The sequence below is a fragment of the Chiloscyllium punctatum genome, chromosome 30 (assembly GCF_047496795.1).
Source record: "Chiloscyllium punctatum isolate Juve2018m chromosome 30, sChiPun1.3, whole genome shotgun sequence".
NCBI lineage: Eukaryota > Metazoa > Chordata > Chondrichthyes > Orectolobiformes > Hemiscylliidae > Chiloscyllium > Chiloscyllium punctatum.
Window position 1 is genome coordinate 28,239,970 of NC_092768.1, and position 23,609 is coordinate 28,263,578.

General features: G+C 44.4%; 1 protein-coding gene across 1 annotated transcript; it reads right to left on the minus strand.

Annotated features, from left to right (window-relative positions):
• Positions 1-1,377: 1,377 nt before the first annotated feature.
• Positions 1,378-23,506, minus strand: LOC140455350 (allograft inflammatory factor 1-like). Its single transcript, XM_072550134.1, has 6 exons — positions 23,411-23,506; positions 14,770-14,831; positions 10,720-10,786; positions 8,251-8,292; positions 6,039-6,201; positions 1,378-3,456 (listed from the first exon to the last, which is right to left on the minus strand). Exons 1-6 carry the CDS (start codon positions 23,421-23,423, stop codon positions 3,372-3,374), a joined length of 432 nt encoding a protein of 143 aa, XP_072406235.1. The 5' UTR covers positions 23,424-23,506; the 3' UTR covers positions 1,378-3,371.
• Positions 23,507-23,609: the final 103 nt, after the last annotated feature.

The following is a 23,609-nucleotide window of genomic DNA, read 5'->3' on the forward strand; positions in this document are numbered from 1 at the left end:
ATCCTCAACCCATTAGGCAACATTTTAATAAAAGACAAGTCATCTGGAGATCAGACTGGGTCTGAAATGTCCAAGCTCTTAAACAAACCCTGCACTATCAGAGCTCTCATAGGAGTATGCCACTGAACCCCTCAAGCCTGTTTTGCCATTTTAGATTGTGGTTCATCATCTACATCCCAAACTACTCTCATATCCCTTGATATGATTAATAATTAGAAACCCATTTCTCAGTCTTGAAGCTGCTCAATGACTGACCTCCACTCGGGTGGAGATTCATCAGTGAAGAGATGCCACCCCATCTCATTCCTTGTCTACACCAATACTGTGTCCGCTCATTTTAGATGACAGGAGAAATAGCTTTTCAGTAGCTATTCTGTCTATCCCTTTAAGAATCTTACAAATTTCCATCAGGTCACCTCTCATTCTCCTAAACTCCAGAGAATCTCCCTCATAAGGCATTTCCCCTGATCTCGGGAATCAATCTGATAAATCTCTACTTCATTCTCTCCATGGCAAAGACATCCCCCCTTCACCAAAGTGACCAGAACTGTGTGGGTTTCCTCCTGGTGCTCCGGTGTCCTCCCGCAGTCCAAAGTTGCGCAGTTTAGGTGGATTGACTGTGTTAAATTGCCCATAGTGTGCAAGCATGTGTAGGCGAGGTGAATTAGCAATGGGAAATGTAAGTTTCAGGGATAGGGTAGAAGGATAGACCTGGGTGGGCTGTTCTTCAGAAGATCGGTGTGGATTGGTTGGGCTGAATGACCTGCTTCCACACCATAGGGATTCTACTTTATAATTCTATGAACTGCATACAACACTCCTGTTATGCTTTTACCCATGCTCAATACAACTGAAGCAAGACCTCTTTCTTTCTGTGCTGTAGTCAGGGCTAGCAGACCATTTCTTGGTTGAACCACATGTGGGCTGGCATGGTGGCTCAGTGGTTAGCCCTGCTGCCTCACACTGCCAGAGACCTGGGTTCGATTCCAGCATTGAGTGACTGTTCATGTGGAGTTTGCATATTTTCCCCATGTCTGTGTGGGTTTGCGCTGCTTTGCTCCCACAATCCAAAGACGTGCAGGTCAGGTGAATTGGCCATACTAAATTGCCCATAGTTTTGGGTGCATTAGTCAGGAGTAAATGTGGGGAATGGGACTGGGTGGGTTACTCTTCAGAGGGTCAGTGTGGACTTGTTGGGCCGAAAGACCTGTTTCAATACTGTAGGGAATCTAGTCTTCAAAACTCTTAAAATGACCCTGCATCAACAGAGCAGTTCCAATCTTTCAATGGGAACCTGGATTATCAGCTTTCATCCAATAACTTTAGTCCCTTGGAGGAGCCAGGAGGAGTTTAAGCAAGAACAGCAACAAAATGAAATGCAAGGTTTCCAATAGTCTTTTACTGTGGAAATGCTCATTTTTCCAATAACTGGTATTCATAGATAGGAAATCACTGGAATGTAGAATTCCCCAAGCTTTCGGTGATAATCTGCCATTCTGAAATCTCTCTCATACAAATATAAACTCTGCTCCCTCGCCGAAAAGGAAGAAAGTGCATTTCTCTGGTGCCTGTCACAATCTCAGGATGTCCATAAGAGCTTCACAGCGATGAAATTCAGCTTGCCAGTGTAGTCACGGTTATGATGCAGTCAATGTATTCGCAGCAAGCTCTCACAAGCAGCACTGAGTTAATGACCAGATCATCTGCTTCTGATGTTGATGGAGGGATAAATAATGACAAGGAAATCAGGGACAGACTGTAGAGTATAGAAGGAAGTCAATTGGCCCACATTTTCATGCTATCTTGTTGAATGAGATTCAGTTACCCTGCACCCTGCTATAAGCAGACCAGGGTTTAGAATGTTAGTTTTAAGATTTTGTTGCCTTAATTTGGACATTTCAGAGACTTTTTCCAACATGCCATTTAGTACTAATACATTTTGATTCTTGGGATCAGAATTTTGGGACACGTACGAATCAAAGTTCCTCATGTTTAAGATGATTGAGAGGACAAGATCCAATCAAATGGATCTTCACCACTTTATTCACAAATTCAATTCCTTTCTTGAAGGGAGGTTAATCCTTAAGTATGTATAAAAGGAGGATTCCAAGCACCTTGTTTCTGAGCTCTCCATATAACCTGAGGACAGTTAGATTGTTCATGGCTCGGACTGTGATTTGGATCAACCGAAGTAAGGGGAGTTTTTGGGAATAGTTAATCAGGAACTTTCTGCCAACTTGAAGACATTTTACCTCAAGGGCGGGAGAGGTTTTCTGTCTGTGAGGTGGGATTTGGGTCTAGTATTGATCTCCATCTTGCATTTCTGATGGATATAACTTTGTGTCGCTTGCTGATTACTTAAGCATCTTCTGTTGTTATATGGGCACACCTTTTACTCAATTTTACTGAATAAAATTTGATATTATGCATTAACTCAATATCCTAACTTTTACTGATGGTATATCTCTGTTGAACTTGAGCACTGCAGTTTGAAAAGGTTAACTCAAGATTTTTAAATTAAGTGAACTCAAGCAAATTGAATTATCGAAAGACCCTTTAAAAACTTACACTGTAATTCACCCATAGTGCTGCCAATGTTTTCCTTGCCAAGCTCTTTACCCAGTTTCCTTTATAGAATTACTATCGATTCTGTTTCTACTACACTGTCTGGGAGTGTATATCTCACATCTGAACACTATGGTGTGAAAACATTTTCCTTACCTCAGTTCCAACTCTATTGTTAATTATCAGGAAAGGTATCGTGAACACTTTTGTTTCACGGTCATCACAATGGCTGATTGCACTCTGATTAGGCTGAGGCTCTAGGGTACACACTGTTACCTGCTTCAGGTGGACAGTTTCCTTCGTACATCTACAGCGTAAGGCCCAGGCAGCTGAAGACACAGCCACCAATGTTGGGCACAGAAGATTGGGAGTATACAAGAGGTCAGAATTAGCCAGGTGCAGGGCTCAATGGTTGGAACACATGATAGAGATATAGACAGAGGCAAAACCTCAGATGGATTTAAAACAAGAATGAGAAGCTTAAGAATCCAGTCACTACCATGCCAAAAGCCAGTGGGACTCAGTGAACACAGTATGGTGATGGGTGAACATGACATTGTACAAGATAGGAACAGTACAGCAGAGTTTTAGATGCGTTTGACCTTACAGAGTTTGACTATGGCACGTCGGCCATGGAGTAGTCACTCCTGTAGGTACAGAAAACACGAATGAGGACTTCAGCAGCAGATGAACGGAAGTGGGCACTGGTGGTACAAAGGTGGAATGAAACAATCTTGACAATAGAGGGCATATGGGGTGGGAGGTGTCAGATGATCATCTCGCATTAACATTGGCAAAGAAGAGGATTATGGGAGGTCGCTGAAGGTTTTCTTTGTTGGATGTCCAGTGGGTTTCTCAGGTTCTTTTGCTTTCTCTTCATACAACAAGATTCTGTGCAAAAAGAGAAGGCATGAGCTAGTTGTCATTTCAGCTTAGGGCTTAGGTCACACACACACACAAACACACACACACACACACACACACACACACACACACACACACACACACACACACACACACACACACACCATTCCTTGACTTTGCCCGCACATCACGAAAGGTGATGGAGAAAATACTTTATCTTCTGTACACCCCATGTTAAAGGGCAGGTACAGAGGAAGTCAGGTAGACAGTAAGGCTCACTCTACACTGTCCCCATCAAACACTCCCAGGACAGATGCATTGCAGATTAAATGCAAAGTAAAGCTCTGTCTTTACTACCCAATCAAGCATATACAAGATAGGTATAGCACAGAGCTAGATATAGATTAAGCCACACTTTGCACTATCCTATCAAACACACACGGGGCACGCTCAGCAGAGTGTTAGATATAGGGTAAAGCTGTTCCGCACTGTTCTGTCAGGGCAGGTACAGCTCCTGTACACTGTTTCATCAAATACCTTCAGGATAGAGATAGCACAGTGTTAGAACTCCCTCTGCACTGCTCCATCAAACTCACACAGGGCATGGGTAGCACAGGGTTAGACACAGAGTAAAGCTGTTCTGCACTGTTCTGTCAGGGCAGGTATGGCACTGTTTGATACAATGTATTTGAATTGCAAACTTTGGTCCTGTAGACAGCGACAAAGCACTCTGAGAGTTTATTCCAAGGCTACCTGAAAGCTAGAAAGTGAGAATGAAGCCTTTGCGATAAGAATTGTGATAAGCTTCCTCTACTCGTGCCTCACCCTTGAATGAATGATGGATCCACCTTCATACATTTCAACTCTAGGTGAAGGTGCCCAAATCCTCACAGGGAGAAAATAGCCTGCACCCTGGAGTAGCTGACCCATAGGCTTGAAGTTTCACCTGATATAGATGTAAGTGATCTTCAAGTGAGTTTTAAGATCATCAGGCAATATGCTGTGTCCGCTCACAAGCTATTTCTCAAAATGTCATTTAAATTGGATTAGTCACGGGCACAATAAATTAGCATTGTGATTTTAAAACGTATTTTATACTTTCTTTGTTGACTTTAGCAGATAGTCAGGGTGAGATGTAAACTGAGTGGTGAAGTTGGCATTCAATGGTATTACCATCGCTGAATTCCCCACTATTAATATCCAGCAAGTTACCATTGATCAAGAACTGAACTTGACCAGCTATTTAAATACTGTGTATCCAGGAAGAGGTCAGAGGCTGAGGATTCTGGAGCCAGTGTCTCACCTCCTGTCTGCCTGAATTCTGTTCACTGACACAAGGCACATGCCAGGAATGTGCTAGACACTTGTCACATGCTCGGATAGTGGAGCTCTAACAACACTCAAGAAGCTGGACACCATCCAGGATAAATCAGCCCCCGATGAGATCAGTACCCCATCCACCACCTTCAACATTCATTCCCCTTCACTATCGATGTACACTGGCCAAGGTTGTGTACCATCTACAGCATGCACTGAGGTAACTCACCGCGGTTCCTTACACAGCACCTCTTAAACTAGTGATCTCGACCATCTAGAAGGACAAGGGCAGCAAATATATGAGAACCCAACTACAAGGAAGTTTCCCTCCAAGTTAAACACCATCCTGGCTTCAAAATATATCACCACAGCTGTCTTTGGGTCAAAATCCTGGAAGCCTATTCCTAATAGTGTTATGGGTGCCCCTATACTCCAAAGACTGAGAATTCAAGGTGGTGGGTCAACAAACACCTTCCCCGGGAAAATTAGGCATGGGTAACAAATTCTGGTCTTGACAGCTACTTTCACAAGTCTTGAACGAATAAAAATTTAAAATCCTGTCAACGACATTCGCTCACTATCCCCAGTTTCCTTCACCTGCACTCTCAATAGGCAGGTTCAGTTTAAACTACCTCCAAGATCTTCAATGAACTTTTTTTTCTTTGTGCGTTCATGGGATGAGGGCGTCGCTGGCTAGACCAGCATTTATTGCCCATCCCTAATTAGACAGAGGGCAGTTAAGAGTCAGCCACATTGCTGTGTGTCTGGAGTCACATGTAGACCAGAACAAGTAAGGATGGCATTTGTGAACCAGATGGGTTTTTCCAACAGTGGATTCCTCGTCATCGTTAGACTCTTAATTCCAGATTTTTGTTGAATTCAAATCTCACCATCTGACATGGTGGGATTTGGACCTGGGTCCCCAGAACATGACCTGGCTCAACAGTCCAGCGATAATACCACAAGGCCATCACCTCCCCCATTTCCCCCTGGAAAATGGATGAGGGTTGTCATTGTTGTTGTTGTAATAAAGGAAGTCATGTGATTCTGCTTGTCTTCCTTTGCTGCACAAGACAAGTTTTACTGACACACACTCTCAGCTTCATATTCATACACCGCGTCTCTTTCTCTCTCTCACACACACACACACACATAAACACGTGCACACACAAAACACACACACACACACACACACACTCCCAAGCACCCCCATGAGCCATGTTCTGATGTGAATAAAACCCCATCCTTTCCCCCTTCTCCCTCTCTCTCTTGCTGTCTGAAGGAGGACTTACATTTTCGCGATGGCTGACCGCTTTCCCAGCATCATCTTCACGAAGGCTGAATAAGAGATGGTCTCGCCCATGTCTCCCACCACCTCCTTGATCATTTTCTTCAGCTCCAGGTGGGTCTTGGCTGCGCCAAGTTTCTCCAGCATTCTCTTCAGTCCCATGATATCTGAGTAAGAGGGTGGGTAGGGGGGAAGAGCAAAGGTTTGACTTGGTGTAGAAACAACACAGTTTATCTCTCATCTGCCCACAATATCCGCCACCCCTCAGTACTGCCCTCATCACTGCACATGGTCACTATTCCCGGTGATGCCTACATGGACCAGACATTGGGATTCTGCTTCAGCTGCCAGGTTGCCCACAGTCTGTGGCACCTAGACTATCATACCATTGAGGTGTGAAGCATGTAAAAAGGTCCTTTGATCCATCAACAACAACCACCTAATCATTCTAATCCAAATTTGCAACACTTGGTCCATAGCCTTGAAATCACAAGTGCATATCTAAATACTTCTTACATGTTATGAGGGTTTCTGCCCCTACTACCCTTATAGGCAGTGAGTTCCAGATTCCCACCACCCTCTTGGATCCTCACATCCCCTGTAAACCACCTGCCCCTTTCCATCGATCTATGCCCTCCATCAGGGGGAAAAGTTATCCCCTGTCTTTCGGATCAGCCGTGATCCTATTGAATGGTGGAGCAGGCTCAGGGGTCAAATGGCCTACCCCCTCACCTATATCTAATGGTTTACCCTATCTATACCCCTAATAATTTTAATATATCGCAACCATATCCCCCTCAGCCTCCTCTGCTCCAAGGAAAACAATGCCAGTCTGTCCAATCTCCCTTCATAACTAAAGCTCACCAGCCTCTGCCACATTGTGGCCAAAGCCATGAGGCCAGACACATGAGACAAAGCTCAAGACTTTGGAATTAGACCAAACTCTGGCCTCGGGGTAACCCATTGGTCATAAAAGCTGCCAGACCGATGGAACCCATCCCACCACAACCAAAAAAAACCCAGCTCTCTGTTGGCCTTCAGCAACAGAACCATAACCACCCTTTCCCCATCTGACATTGCCCTGGCAAAATGTGGCAGACTTCCAAATTTTCAGGGAAAGATTCGAGAGCTTCATCAGGAAACAAAACAGAATCAACCTTGGTGGGGAGTCAGCCCTGTCCCCGAGGGAGCTGCTTAAGATGAGATTGAATAGAGATTCACAAAATCATGAAGGGTGTGGACAGAATCAGCAGGGAGAAAACTAGTTCCCACTAGTGGAGGGATCGAGAACCAAAGGCCAGAAGCTTAAAATTTTAGGCAACAAAAGCGATGGCAAGATGAGGATAAATGTTTTCTTGCTGCACATATTTAGGTTCTTGGATGCACCACATGAGAGTGCGATGGAGCAAGTTTTTATCGAGGCTTTTGAGATGCAAACAGATTACTACCCCAGAAGGAAGAATGTGCAGGGTTACAGGGAGAAGGGTAAGAAGAGCACCAAGCAACTTGGCCTTTGAGATTGCATGTTCTTGATGGGCCAATTGGTCTCTTTCTCTTTTGCAACTGGAGATGGGATGCATTTTGATTGAGTGAAAAGTAAGAAACCTTCCACTGACAGAACATCAACGGCCACAAGATAATTAAACCAGTAATTCAGGGTGGGCTACGACAAGACTTTTGCTCTGACATTGTGGGTTGTTGTAATCTGGAATGCATTGCCTTAATGGGAGGATGTGGAAGCAGGTCCAAATGTAACTTTCAAAAGGGAATCAGGTAAACAGTTAAAAAGGAATAATTGGCAGGATGACAGAGAAAGCCAAGGGAATGGAAATAGATGGTGGCTCTTTCACAATGGTCTTTCCAGACATGAGGGGCTGAATGGTCACCTCGTGTATTGTCACATTCCATCATTCCCAAAATAGAGGATGAGCCAAATGGAGACTCCAAATTGGAAAGAAAAGGTGCAGATTTGGAATGGGAGATGGCAGTGGCAAAATCCCAATATTTTCCAAGTCAACTTTCAGGCTGGTTGCGAGTGGAGTTGGAGAGACTCAGGGGAAAGCGAGAAGTGAATTTTTTTTCTGAAATGGAAAGTTATCTAAGCTTGAGGTTTGTTCTCTGGGAATATGGGCGGGTAGCAGAACATCAGCTACAGGCAACTGAGTTCAAAATGCTTTCACTGTGTCCCAGGGTTAACTGAGAAATGTCGGACTTACCAATGTCTCCCTGGTCATTGAGGTCAAACTCCATGTATTTCTCTGAAAAGCAATGAAAGACCATTTACTCAGGATTACTGAAACTGAAATGAAAAAAAACTGATTTTTTTCAACCTGATCCAGGCCCAGACTCAGGTTGGAAGCTTGATTTTCAGTCTGCCTGATTTCACAGCAAATTTAAAACATGAGGAAAGGCTACTGGTCTAAGCTGGTGTTTATATCCCATTGCCAATGTGCACTGGCACACACACATTCATAGGAAACCCACAAAGCTTTTGAACAGGGAACTGGCCACTGGGTTGTGACCTCCTGAGTGTCCACCACAGGGACATCTACAAATGAGATACAAAGATGGCAGACATCAGTGTGGACAGCTCGGAGATAATTGCTGATGTCCATGAATTCTGGGGGCTGACCGTCATAGGGGCAATGGGAAACGAGCATCAACAGAAAGGTCAGCATGGCCAATGACAGGGCCTGGAGGAAACAGAGGCCACGAAAGCCTGCATCTTCTGAGTGCACTGTCTTCCTCTGCAGCAGATGTGGCTGAGACTGCACCAGGCTAGGAGTTGGGCTCCAGAACCGCAAATGACACAACAGCAGGCAACATGGCACAAACCAGCATCTCCAACGGCTACTGAACTGAAGCCTTCTCAAACCTAGACTTTTTAATTGCCCATTTTTCCCTCATGCACTAACCAAAGTTCCACTTTGCTTTCCACTGACTTCAGCACAAATACAAAGCAGGTGCAAAACTACTGATTGAAACAAACTCTTGAAGCTTGATGGATGTGGAGCCTATTAAAGGAGGACAGACCAATGTGGATAAAGGAATTCCAGAGCTTGGGACCTGGGCAGCTGCTGGAAAGGCATATGGTGTGATGGCGTTTATTGGTAAGGGGAATGAGTTTCAGAGCTACAACGTCATGCTTCAGCTGTACAAGACACTGGTAAGGCCACACCAGGAGTATTGCATGCAGTTCTGGTCACCGCATTATATGATGGATGTGGAAGTCTTGGAAAGGGTTCAGAGGAGATTCACTAGGATGTTGTCTGATGTGGAAAGAAGGTCTTACAAGGAAAGGCTGGGTGAACTGAGGCTGTTTTCATTGGAGAGAAGAAGGTTGAGAGGTGACTGAATCAAGATGTAGAAGATAATCAGAGGGTTAGATAGGGTGGACAGCGAGAGCTTTTTTTCCTTAATTGGTGAAGGCTAACACGAAGGGACATAGCTTTAAATTGAGGGGTGATAGATTTAGGACAGATATTTGGGGTAGTTTCTTCACTCAGAGAGTAGTAGTGGCGTGGAATGGCCTGCCTGCAATAGTAGTAGACTTGACAACTTTAAGGGCATTTAAATGGGCATGGGAAATACATATGGATAATATTGGAACAGGGTAGGTGAGATGGGCATCAGATTAATTTCTCAGGTTTGTGCAACATCGAGGGCCAAAGGGCCTGTACTACGCTGTAACGTTCTATGTTCTATGAAATAGCTGTCAGTGGTAGAGTGATGAAAGTCAGAGGCAAACACTAGAGGAGTGTACGGGGTTGTGGGACCTCTGAAGGTTACTAAGGTTACTAAGGTCAGGCCCAGAGGTTTGAAACCAAGGATGATAGCTTTAAATTCAGGGCTGGACCGGGGGCCAGATTAGATCTGAGAGCTTCAGGGTGAGGGGTGTGGGCAGCTGCAATAAATGTCTCAATGATTGTCTCAGGCCTTGTTGCGAATAGGATCCCACAATGTGGCGGAAGAAATGCTCAATGTCTCGCCGCATGTCGAACTCACTGATCCGGGAGCATAGGGGAATGAAGGTGAGGCCTCTGCTGAGGACTGATCGTTCATCCTCAGAGAGGGGGAGGTCTGGAGGGATGGTGAAATTATGGCAGGGCTGGGAGCTAGGACTTGGTGTGGGGCTGGAGCTGGGAGTGGGGGCGGAGTTAGTCATGGGGCGGAGTTGGTCGTGGGGGTGGAGTTGAGTCGCGGGGGTGGAGTTGAGTCGCGGGGGTGGAGTTGAGTCGTGGGGGCAGAGTTGAGTCGTGGGGGCAGAATTGGTCAGTGAGTTAAGTGTCTGGTAATTTTAATGAGATCATCTCTCATTCTTTGAAACTATGAAGAATACATGGCCAGGTTGCTTGGTCACTTTACATACGACATGGGATGGGTTAGTCCAAGCAGATGTGAAAATGGCCATCACGCTTCACCTGAACTCTCTGGGCAGAAAACCACTAAACCCCGACCACCACCAACATCCCCCCCCCACTCTCCCTGACTGAACTCCCTACCTTAGTAACCTTCAGAGGTCCCACAACCCCGTACACTCCTCTAGTGCTTACCTCCGACTTTCATCACTCTACCACTGACAGCTATTTCTTAGAACATAGAATGTTCTCTGCCACCCTGAGTTTAGTACCTCACATCAACAATCCACATGCAGCAAATGTGACAGCAATGAACAGAAAAATTACGTTTGAAAGCTGTGAGCTTCTCGTCCAGATCTTTATCGGTGTTGTACTTTGGATTATTCAGGAACTCCTATGAAAGAGAAAGACCTCAGTCATCATTGGAATCAGAATTCGGAGAGGCAGAGAGAAGATACAATTATGGAACAAGTGTTACTTCAGTTTTTACATGGCTTTTGTGCCCCGTTCCATCATCTAATCTTCTTCATTCGAATTAGCGATGTCTTGGGTGATTAGAGGTAGGAGCTGGCATATCACATTTCAAACACATTGTCTCAATTTGCATTCATGTAGCATCTTTCATGTAGTGAAATGTTCCAAGGTGCTTTGGTGATGTGATTATCCCATAACTTTTGATCAAAGGTGCTGAAATGATAGCAGTTTCTAAGGTTGGTGCGCACTATTGACATTATATACCTCTGCAGTCATAGGATGCCTGCATACACACACTTACAGCTTCTGTGGTGTCTCTTTACTTTGCTCCAGCCAACACCCAAGCAATCAAGCACATTGAACACAGATCAGTTACCAGACTCAGATAGTCAAAAACAGAACAATTGAAAAAGTGCACGCTGCAGTTGACTGATGAAATACAGCTTGTTTTGTACCACCACTTAGGTCAAATTCATACCCACCTGACTCCTTGCACTGACTCTTTCTTGATTTCATTCTATACCATCATCTCCAAACTGCGAACCTCGTCACTACCCTCAGTCTTGGTTCTTGCCTACAATCTACAAGTTTTTGAAACTGCTGCCTAAATCCATCTCACCGCAAACCTCTTGACCCGTTTCACCTTCACAGCTTTGCACCATTCTCCATCGTCCTGTAACCTCATCTGGCTCCTAAAAACCTCCATGTTCCAAGCTTCTGGGCCTCTACCAATTTACATTTGGGGTGGCACAGTGGGTCAGTGGTTAGTATTGCTGCCTCACAGTGAAAGGGACCCAGGTTCAATTCCACATTTGGGCAACTGTTTGTGTAGAGTTTGCACATTCTCCCCACTTCTGCGTGTATGCCCTTTGGGTGCTCCAGTTTCCTCCTACAGTCCAAAGATGTGTAGGTTAGGTGAATTAGCCATGCTAAGATAAAGCCCTGCAGTGTCTGGGGATGTACAGGCTCGGTTAGCCATGGTAAATGCATGGTTACAGTGATAGGGTAGGTGTGGGTGGGATGCTCTTTGGAAGGTTGGTGTGGACTCGATGGGCTGAATGGTCCACTTCAACACCGTAGAGATTTTATTATGACATGTTGCTCCGCTGCCTGTCAGAAGTGTATTAGAGTCATAGAGTCATAGAGATGTACAGCATGGAAACAGATCCTTCGGTCCAACCTGTCCATGCCAACCAGATATCCCAACCCAGTCTAGTCCCACCTGCCAGTACCCGGCCCATATCTCTCCAAACCCTTCCTATGCATAAACCCATTCAAATGCCTCTTAAATGTTGCAATTGTACCAGCCATCACCACACCCTCTGGCAGCTCATTCCAGTATTCATCTGTCCTGGGCCCTAAGCTATAGAATTCCCTCAATAAACCTCTCCATCCCTCCATTAAGACATTCTGTTCATCTTACCTCTTTGATTAAATGTTTGAGTTGCCTGTCCTAATTTTTTTTTGTGTTTCCATATCAATAGTCGCCCATGTGAAGTACTTTGGGATTTTTAATTACAAGGGTGTTACATGACTACACATTTTTATGGTACTTTTTAGAACCATGTTGATGTTTTGCTTCATAGCCCACTTCAGAGTTTAAAATTTCTCCTGTCTGAAAGGGCTACCATTACCCTCTCTTGTCATTAACACAACCATTCATTTCCCTCTCTCTCTCTCTTTCTGTACTATAAGCAATTACTTTCTGCTGTGCTTTCAAGTTTCATTTCCCCTCTCTTCGCTGAGATTGACTGGCCACACACTCCCACATTTAGCAGCAAGCATCACACACAAGGGGACAGTTGGATCCACCACATTTACCGCACAGGATGTGTTACTCATAGACCCCTGCTCCACAGCACAGCAGGGAATACATCTCTTGGCTGGTCTCAGTTATTGTGTAGTGACAACAAACCACACAGATTTAGAACACTTCAGGCACAGGAGCTGCAAACTGTAATGGCTGATTTGGCCAATTTTTAAACCTTTCAGACCAGCCCTGTCGCAATCCCCTGGACCAAGCAATGCAAAGAGGAAGAGCTGGGGTTGAATTCGGTTGGCTGGAAATAGCAGATATAGTGAGGCAGTGTGTTACTTCCTCAGATTAAACAAATAACTAGTATTAATTAATCTGGACAGCAGAAGCAACACATTATGCTGGCTATTGGACTCCTCACCTGTGCCAACCAAGCTCAGCTGATGCCTGAAATGTCGCGGAACCTTTCTCACCCTCTGAAATTCCAAAGCGTTTCACAACCGATGCTCCATTTTGTGGGCCACGTGACGCAGTTGTTTTGTGTGCAGGAAGAGTTCACAAATAGCACTGAAAGTTAGCGCAGTTCTATCTGCATTTTCTATCCCTTTAAGTGACGTGGATCAGGGAAACTATATTTCGGCCAGATTGAGTAGGAAGACCCCCTACCTTGCTCAAATAAGAGCAGCATGGCATTTCATCTCACCAGAGAGGCCAGACACAGTTTGACAGATTAGCTGCAAGGCAACACCAAAGCCCTCTTACTGTAAAAAGTAAAAATAAGGAAGTTATGTTTCTCCTTTAAAGGGCATTGATGAGAGAACATGTTGAACACTATGTGTCAATTTTGGTCTCTTAAATAAGGATGTAAATGCATTTGAGGCTGTTTGGAAGAGGTTTATTAGATCAATATCTTGAATGAGTGAGCTGTCTTCTGAGGATAGGTTGGACAGGTTGGGTATATTTCCACTGGAGTTTAGGGGAGTGAAGGGTGACCCGATTGGAGTGTACAAGATTCTGAATGGTCTTGACAAGGTGAACATGGGAGAGTGCAGAACCAGAGGGCATTGTTCCCCAGGTTCAAGTCCCACCTGCTCTGGAGGTGTGTAATAACATCGCGGAACAGGTTGATCAGGTTAAGAATTTGGGACAAAGAGGCAGTAGAGGCAGTGTCATTGAATATTTTAAAGGCAAACATCAGAACATTCTTGTTAAGAAGGGCCAATCGAAGTTTATCCTGATGGTGTGGACCAGACAGAAATGTAACATTTAAACTGCAAACATATCAGCCATGCTCTTTTTTTCAGTAGAGGAGCAGGCTCAAGGGGCTGAATGGTCTGTATCTGCTCCTAATTTGTATGAAAAGGAGGAGGCGACCTGGATCATGTGGCAAAGGCTCAGAGGGATTTTATAGCCTCTGCCGAGGTCATATGGGAGCCTTGCAGGTGGAGAGAGGGGTCTTGAAGGTAGGCTCCTTTCCAGTGACTGTCCACCCACCCCTGCTGCAATTCTACTAAGGGCTGAGAAGCCATGGGTGAGCCCACTCATGCTTGGACCAGTTTATCCAGTAAGTGACCTAGCAAAGCTGATACCAATTGGGACAGTATAGAAGGGGCTTGACTCTGTATCTAAACTCATGCTTTCCCTGCCTGAGGAGTGTTTGATGGGGACAATATAGAGGAAGCTTTACTCCATATCTTAACCCATGTTTTACCGACATTGGGAGTGTTTGATAGGAAAGTGTAAACACAGAATAACTCTGTCTGATCTACGTTTGACAGACTAGCTGCAAGGCAACACCAAAGTCCTCTTACTGTAAAAAGTAACATAAGGAAGTTACATTTCTCCTTTGAAGGATATTAGTGAGACAACATCTTGCATTAATTTTGGTTTCTTAAATAAGGATGTAAATGAATTGGAGGTTATTTCGAAGAGGTTTATTAAATCAATATCTGGAATGAGTGAGTTGTCTTCTGAGGATAGGTGCTGGAACTGCTTTGTGCTAATAATTGGTGCCTGGTATGGAAGCGTTTTCACTAATCAATATTAATAATAGTTGCTTCCAGGAACTCAAACTTAGAGAAATCTATTTTTTCTGATCCTAGCCCTGTCTTTTTATGCACCTTCCCCTTGCTTGCCTTTTTCAGTACCTTATTGATTGATTCCAGACGGTCATCCTGTTGTGCTTTCAGAATTCCGAAGGCTTTACCACCTGTAATATTGAAAAATGAAAGCTCTCAATCAAGTAGGTAACAGTAGGGAATTGTTACGCTATATCTTAACCTGTGTTGTACCTGCTCTTGGAGCATTTGATGGGACAACATAAATACACAGGAAAGTAAGAGCAAGCGTAGGCCATTTGGCCCCTTGAGACTGTTCCACTATTCTAGACCATGGCTGTCCCCAAATCCCTTGAATTAATTAATAACTAGAAAATTATTGCTCTCTGCTTTGAAATGACTGAACTATAAAGTTTCTAAAGCCCTCTGGAGTGGAGAATTTCAAAGATTTACCACTCTCTGAGTGGAGAAATCCCTACTCATCCCTAAATGGCCGGTCTTTTACTCTGAGACTGTGTCCCCTGAATTTTATACAGCAAGAGGAAACATTCTTTCAACATCCACTCTGTCTATCCCTTCAAGAATTATGTTTCTTTGAGATCGTCTCTCATTTTTATTTCCTAAACTGCAGGCCTGGTCTCTTCAATCTTTCCTCATAGGACAACCCCATTGTTCGCAGAAGCAGTCTGGTGAACCTTTGTTACACTCCCTCGAGTGTTACACAAGTACATCCTTCCTTAGGCAAAGGGACTAGAACAGAATACAGTTTTCCAATTGTGCTTTAATCAGTGTTCTATATAACTGAGAAGGAACTTCTTTCCTTCTGTACACAAATCCTCTTGCAACAATGTTAACATTCCACTTGCCTTCCAAATGGCTTGCTGCGCGTGCACGCTAGTTTTTAGTGACTTCTGAACAAGGACACCCAGGTCCCTTTCTACATCATCACCACCCAGTTTCTCAACATTTCAGAAATATTCTGCACCTCTTTTCCTCCACCCGACTGAATAACCTCACACTTCTTCACATTTTATTCAATCTGCCATGCTCTTGCCCACTCACTTTCTACATCCCCTTTAAGCCTCATTAAATCCTCCTTACAATTCATATTGTTTTGTACCATCTCCAAACTTAGAAATATGCCAATAGATGCCCACATTCAAATCATTAATATATATTTCTGCACAGCTGGGCTACAAATACAGATCCTCATTGCAGTACCTCATTGGTTACTGGTCATTTGTATATCATGCCCTTTCCTATGCACATTAATTTTGTTCACTAACCTTTTAGCAACTTCGTTGAAAGCCTTCTTAAAATCCAAATGTACCACATACACTTGTGTCCCCAGTATTGACTCCGTAAGTAACATCCTCAAAAACCTTCAACAGATTTGTAAAATATGATTTCACCTTCATAAATCCAATGTTGTCTCTGTCCAATTGGACAATGATTTTTTTAAGTATCCAGTAATTATAACATTAAGTAAGTATTATAACATTAAGTAAGTATTATAACATCTGTTATAATAGATTTTACCGTTTTCACTACAATTGGTGTTGGGCTATCAGTTCTGTCATTTCCTGCTTTCTCTCTCCTTCTTTTCCAATAAAATGGGATCTATATTGGATGTAGGGAATGTTTCAACTTTCAGTTTCATTAGTTGTTCCAATACTACTTTTTAACTGTATCTAATTCCCTGTTGTGCTTGCCTTGGGAGTGAGGTCTGTAAGATGTTAAAGGGGTTTGGCAAAGGAGACGCAGAAAGGATGTTTCCTCTTGTGGGACAGTCTAGAATGGAAGGTTATAGTCTTAGGATAAGGGACAGCAAATTTAAAACAGAGTTGAGGAGAAAATTCTTTTCTCAAAGGTCATGAACCTCTGGAATTCACTAGAGTGTAGTGGAGTAAATTTAAGGAGGAGATAGACAAATCTTTGATTATTAATGGATTTTAAGGGTTACCTGATGAAGGAGCATCGCTCCGAAAGCTAGTGTGCTTCCAATTAAACCTGTTGGACTATAACCTGGTGTTGTGTGATTTTTAACGAAGTTAAATAAGTTTCTGTTATTTCCAGCAGGGCCTGTTTCATTATTTTGACTTCCTATATTAAAAAGAGTAGAGGTCTCTAAACCCATGCTGCCTCTTTCCTGGGAGCATTTGATATAGACAGAACTTTACTTTTATCTTCTTTTCAGTTTTAAAGAATAGAAGAAGCAATTGTCTTTATCTAATCTCGTGCTGTCACTGTCCTGGGTGTGGTTAAAGGAGGCACTATAGAATCAAATTTATGCTGTATCTAACTTGTGCTGTACCTGCCCCTCATCTTGCTCAATCACATTTGCCGTCATAATTATCTATTATCTTCTCCCTCTAATACCTCGTTGGATGCTGCCTGAACTGCTGTGCTCTTCCAGCACCGCTAATCCAGTATTTGGTTTCCAGCATCTGCAGTTATTGTTTTTACCTCCCTCTAATACCTGCCTAGTTTCCCCTTATTCTACACGAGCTTTTGTGTTCATTTCAACCACGCTTTGTGGTAGTGAGTTCCACATTCTCACCACACTTCAGCAATTTCCTATTGGATTTCTTGGTTATGGTCTTAGATTGATGAACTCTTAATACTCACCTCCCCACAAAAAGAAGCACAGGGTCAACGGAAGTCAGAACACTCCAGTGGTTTCACTGAGAGAAAGGAAAATGGTTGCGGCTAGCAGACACGAGTCATCATGTCTCCCAGGGTGTTGCAGCAACAGCCCCATAGGTAAAGTGAACTTCGTGTAGCCACTTTGGCAGTTGTTTTCAATTACCCTCCCTCAATCCAAAGGCAAATTGTAGGGCTGTTTGACGATGGTTTCAAAGTGCACATCACACTCTTGCAGTATTCATTGGTGATGCAGAACAGAAGAAGGGCATTCAGCCTATTGTGGTCATAATGGCTGGTTACCCCTATTTCTTCCTTCCAGTCCTCTAAATTCTTTCCTTTCCATTATTTAACATTTCTTTCTGACCACTCCTTCAATGGAATGAAGCAACCCATAGCAGTTGGCGCTGGGTCACATTTACGCCAGCAGTAATGACCTGATCTTCAACGGGTTATTTTTTTTTTTAAGATTAGATTACTTACAGTGTGGAAACAGGCCCTTCGGCCCAACAAGTCCGCACTGACCCGCCGAAGTGCAACCCACCCAGACCCATTCCCCTACATTTACTCTTTCACCTGACACGAGGGGCAATTTAGCACGGCCAATTCACCTAACCCGGAGGAAACCCACGCAGACACGGGAAAGATGTGCAAACTCCACACAGAGAGTCGCGTTTGGCGGGAATTGAACCCGGGTCTCTGGCGCTGTGAGGCAGCAGTGCTAACCACTGTGCCACCCACAAATTACCATTGAGTTTCCTCCCTCTGTTACCTTTTGAGGGTCTCGACAGGCTGAATGACCCCTACTTATTTCTCGTACACCACCTCACATATTTTCCTTCAATACACACACCTTGCATTCATTGTTCCTTCAGTGATGCTGGGATAGTATTGATGGTGGAATGGACTTTCATCACATGCTGCATAGTTTGCAATAAATCAACAAAACTAAAAATCCTAAGTTTGGCCTAAGCATTGGACACAAACATGCCCTTGCAAACGTCACCCTCTGCCTCAAATGGAATACGTGACACTTCACATTCAATTTGTTAACTTGTTGTTGCTAATGCTTCATTCTTTCTCTGCTACTGTTTCAAATTCAATTTCCAACAAAACAATGTCTAAACATCCAAACCAAAAACAAAATGCTGCCGCTGCCGAAAATTTGAAAGACTCAGCAAGTCTGGCAACTTCTGTGGAGAGAGAAACAGAGTTAATATTTCAGGCCTGTGTTCTTTCATCAGAACGGGGAGTGCTGAGAGATGTAACAGTTTCCAAACAAGGGATGAAAAGGCTGAGGGAATGGAAAAAAAAACAAGTGAGAACATCACTGACGGTGGGGAGGGCAGGAGAGATTATGGCACAAATGGTATGATGATGCAAGCAAAAAGAGATGTCAATGGATGAAGTTAAAAAACATAAAATGTGAATCCAGAAAAAAAGGTGTAAATGGGCAAAGCAGAATCGCCAATCAATATGTGCCTTCAGAAACAGGCATCAAGATCAAACTCTGAAACTGCTGAAGTCAGTGTTGGGCCCGTTGGGTGCCTAAGTGGAAGATGAGGTACTGTTCCTCTAGGTTTACATTCAGCACTATTGGAAAATTGCAGCAGAGTGAAGATAGAGAGGACAGACTAGGAGCGAGGTGGAGAATTAGAACAGCAGGCAGCTACAAACTGAGAGCCATGGAGGCAGATAGCGCAGAGGTGGTCCTGCAAATCAACCTAAGTTTGGTCGTCCCGATGCAGAAGATACCTGATTGGCAGCAGGAAATACAAAATGCCAAATTGAAAGAAGTGCAAGAAAAATTACTGTTCTGCCTTGGAATGTTTATTCAGGGCCTTGGATAGTGAGGAGAGGTGTGGTGAAGGGGCAGGTGTCCTGTCTCCTGAGCTGGTATGGGAAGCAGTGTTGTGGGATGACTGAAGAGTGGATCAGGATGTTAAGATGTGTTGCTGGCTGGGTCCACATCAGAACACTGAAAAGTAAGGGTAGGCAATGATTGGTTTAGTGGTGGCATCCACGTAAATGTGGCAGAAATGGCAGAGTGTGGTCCATTGAATATGAAAATTGATGGGTGGAAAATGATGACAATAGGAACCACATCACCCAATTAGTTGGTGCCCAATCCACTACCTTAACATTCACTTCATCCACCACTGATGCAACATAGCAGCAATGTATGGCATCTCCAAGACGGACTATGGAACTCACCAGTCCTCCTTCACCAGCGTGTTCTAAACCACTTTGAAGGACAAGAACAGCAAAAGCATATGGACAACCAACCATCCTTTCTAAGCCACTGCACCATCCAGGGTTATACTGGCGTTCCTTCACTTTCACTGGATTCCCTTCCTAACACCACTGTAGGTTTCCCCACACCCCAGCAACTGAAGCAGTTGAAGAAGGCAGCTCAGTGCACTTGTGTAAGGGCAATAAGGGATGAGCAGCAATTGTGGACCCAGCCAGCAACACAGCGCCTCTGAAGAAGTATAATAAGAATCAACACATTTTCTTGAAGCTTTTCACATTGCACTCATCCAATTATTTTGCAGGGTCTGAGGAGAGGATTGTTACTTCGGGTCAATGACCTCTTGTTTAGAGGCGTAAGAGATTTTAAGCAAAGCGTTGAAGGGGAGGAAAGGACAAAAAGGTAGCTGAGTGCATGGGGTGGGGAGGCAGGAAGGTCAAAGAGGTTCAATGACAAAAGTGATGAAAGTGAAAGGCAAAAGGAAAGGTGGCAACAATGGAACCAGTAAATGAGGTGGAAAACAAAATCGGCAGGAGCAGCTGACATCCAAGTAAAGCAAAACGTGTTGCTATGATTTGAAATTGTGGGAAGTGTGAGTTATAAAGGAAAGTTGTATCAGCTGGGGTTTTTTTCACTGGAGTGTAGGAGGTTGAGAGATCAACTGATAGAAGTGTATAAAATAATAAGGGATATAGAAAGAGTTAATGGCTGTTGTCTTTCCCTAGGATGGGGAATTTCAAGACCAGGGATACCTTTTTAAGGTGAAAGGGGTGAGATTTTTAAAAAGACATGAGGAACAAAGTTTTCATGTGTGGAATGAAATCCCTGAGGAAGTGGTGGATGTGGGTACAATTACAATAGTTAAAATACATTTGAATAAGTACATGAATAGGAAAGGTTTGGAGGAATATGGGCCAGGAGCAGGCAGGCAGGACTAGTTTAGTTTGGGATTGTGTTCGATATGGACTGGTTTGACTGAAGGGTCTGCTTCCGTACTATATGACTCTGTATTATTGAGGCTGGAAGGTAAAGACTCGACAGAAAGACAGCACCCTGGACAGTGTGGCACTTTTGTTGCACTATGCTGTCTGTTTCACAGATGCATTAAAGTCTCCGAGCCATGGAAGTGAACCCGCTTCTGACCAGCGGAGGTGAGAGCCCTGGTACTGATCCACTCCTGATGAAAGACAGAGCTGCCCCATTTTAACCTGGCCTATGGAAGCTGGTAATAGAAATGCCAAGCAGGGATTGGGAGGGAGGGAGGGAGGGTTAGTCTGTTCATCAGTGTGGACATGCAGTTTACTATCAATTCTACCAGGCTGTCTCCTCTCACGCAATCCCTGCCCTCCTCCCCCAACAAACCCGAATTCACAGCTCCTTTACATGGTGTCCTCCTCAGTCCTTGGCCCTGCAGTGCAATTTCTGCTGGAAAACATTGTCAAAAAAGGCAAAAGACAAGTTAGAAAAGGCCAATTAAGTCTTTTGTTTCTTTTGGAGATTCCTTTGTGGGGGTGGGCTTGCTGCACCCACACGGTCACAGCAAGCAGTCTTTGCATTTCCCCACCAAACCTTAGCTGGAAGTCCCCCACATAAACCCCTGCTGCCTCTGATTTCCTGTCAGGCGGGGTGGGGGGGTGGGGGGGGTTAATGTAAGGAGGGGAGAGTTCTGCCATCTGCAACTGTGCCTTCTGTTCCCAAGATGCTAATTCTCTCTCTCTAAATTTTTCTCTCTCGCCTCTCCATCTCGCTGTGTCGCCCATTAAGACGGTTCTTAAACCCCGGTGCTTTGACCAAGATCTTGGTCAGCTGTGACCAACTCGGACAATGCGGATGGGAGCCCAGTGAGTGCAACCGCTCAGATGCAGCTCCTTGGGGCAGTTGACCAGGTTCAGGGCGCTACATAAATTCACGTTGCTGTTTCCTTAATCTGCGGGCGTTCTGGGGCTTTGGATTCCGAGTGGCAATGACCCTAAGAGGCAGAGGCCGGTCATTCAGCCCACTGAGGTCTGCTCTGCCACTGAATGTGATAACACTCAACTCCATTTTCCTGACTTTTTCCCCCATAAACCTTGATTCATTTACTAATTAAAAATCTATCTCAGCCCTGAGTGACCAGCCGCTATGGTAAAGAATTCCACAGATTCACTATGATCTGAAAGTAAATATTCCTCCTCACTTCTGTTTTAAACCTGTAATTCTGAGGTTATTCCTTCTGGTCTTATGCTCTCCCACAAGGGGAGACAACCTTCCTGCATCTACTCTGACACCCCCCCCCCCACCCCCCAGAAGAATCGACAGCTTAATAACAAAAGAAAGTGAGGGGTCCATGCTTATTGGGTACAAGGCCAGCCAAACCCCCTGATAAAATGCTATGCATGTCTCTGGAGTTAGTGATTACTGTATTTGCTTCACTGGGATTGGCAATCATATTGTCTCTGGATCAACAATAAGCCCACAGTCCTTCAAACTTGAACACAATGTGACAGAAAACTTGCAAAGAGCACGGAAACTCTCTTGAGGGAGTGGAGATGGTCATTTCAAAACTTTTTTTTTTGCCCCATCCGTTGACGTGTTGTTTTATTTTAGTTTTAGGGAAAGACTCAAGATTCCCATTTGAAGGCATCAGCAACGCTCCAAAGTATCAGTCCAAACTATTCCCTATTTGTAGGTAATATTTGAGTTGTGACAGATGAATAGAGTAGACAGAAGTGGGTACTGCAGATGCTGGAGATTCGAGTCAAGATCAGAGTGGTGCTGGAAAAGCACAGCAGGTGAGGCAGCATCTGAGGAGCAAGGAAAATCAATGTTTCGGGCAAAAGCCCTTCATCAGGAATCCTGTCGATTTTCACAGATGAGTAGAGTCTCTAATTGCCTACCTGCGGGACTAGACAAGCAGCACCCGAGATTGAGAGGAACGGGAGCGTGAATCCATGACACCCTGCGCTACTCCCTCGACCCAACAAGAAGTCAGGGCAATATAACAAAGAACTGCGGATGCTGGATATCAGAAACAATAACAAATGACAACGGAAATTGCTGGAGAAATTCAGTAGGTCTGGCAGCATCCGTGCAGAGAAAGCAGAGTTTTCGAGTCCAGTGACCCTACGTCAGAACTGTTCTCCAGCAATTTCTGAAGCAGTTAGGGCGCAGTCCCTGCACCCTAAACCGGGTGGCTCTGAGTTCAAGTCCCACCTACTCCAGGTAAATCCCTGAACAAGTAACTTGCGGGAAAAAAGTCATAAATCGAGCAAGAAGGAGAAAATAAAACGTGCTGTGAGCAAGCGGTGAACTGTGTGCATCCACATGTTGTGGAAGCTCTTTCATTTGGCTGCGGGCGAGGCGCTATGCAAACGAAACTCTTTCCTTTGGCCATTGGCAGCACGAAGGGCCGTTTCCTTCAAATAAAATCAAATTACTGCGGATGCTGGAATCTGAAACCAAAAGAAAAAATGCTGGAAAATCTCAGCAGGTCTGGCAGCATCTGTAAGGAGAGAAAAGGGCTGACGTTTCGAGTCTAACTGACCCTTTGTCAAAGCTGGCAATGTCGGTTCACAGAGAAACATCAGAATTGTTGAATGAACATCGGCAGCACACACACACACACGCAATGGATGGTCCTCATTGAATTCGATAGATAGAGCAATACAAAAAGTTGCAAAGACTCGGGAGAGGAGAAACACTGGGGGAACATCGAGTTCCTTGTCAAAAACAGAAATTGCTGGAAAAGCTCAGCAGGTCTGGCAAGCGTCTGTGGAGAGAAACCAGAGTTAAAGTTTCGGGTCCAGTCACCCTACCCCAGATCTCGAGATCCCATGGGGTTTTTATTTTCGCTCCTACCTTGAGGGTTCATTGTTGGACTCGCGTTCCGGGCGTTCTGGTCGGCCAGTAGGCTGCGGGGTGTATTTTTAAATCAAACTACTGGGGAACATTGAGTGCAGAGAAGAAGTTTAACTTCCCCTCTGGTGATGTAAGCATCTTTCAGTGACAATTTAGTTTCCTTTTCGCCTCCCCTCCCCTCCCCCAACCTTAAAAATGC

Excerpts from the sequence above, each read along its gene's own strand:
- LOC140455350 (XM_072550134.1), bottom strand. Across the intron at positions 10,787-14,769 it reads GTCTGGAATCAATCAATAAG|GAGTTCCTGAATAATCCAAA; the intron begins GTACTGAAAAAG and ends TCTCTTTCATAG. Across the intron at positions 6,202-8,250 it reads CAATGACCAGGGAGACATTG|ATATCATGGGACTGAAGAGA; the intron begins GTAAGTCCGACA and ends CCTCTTACTCAG.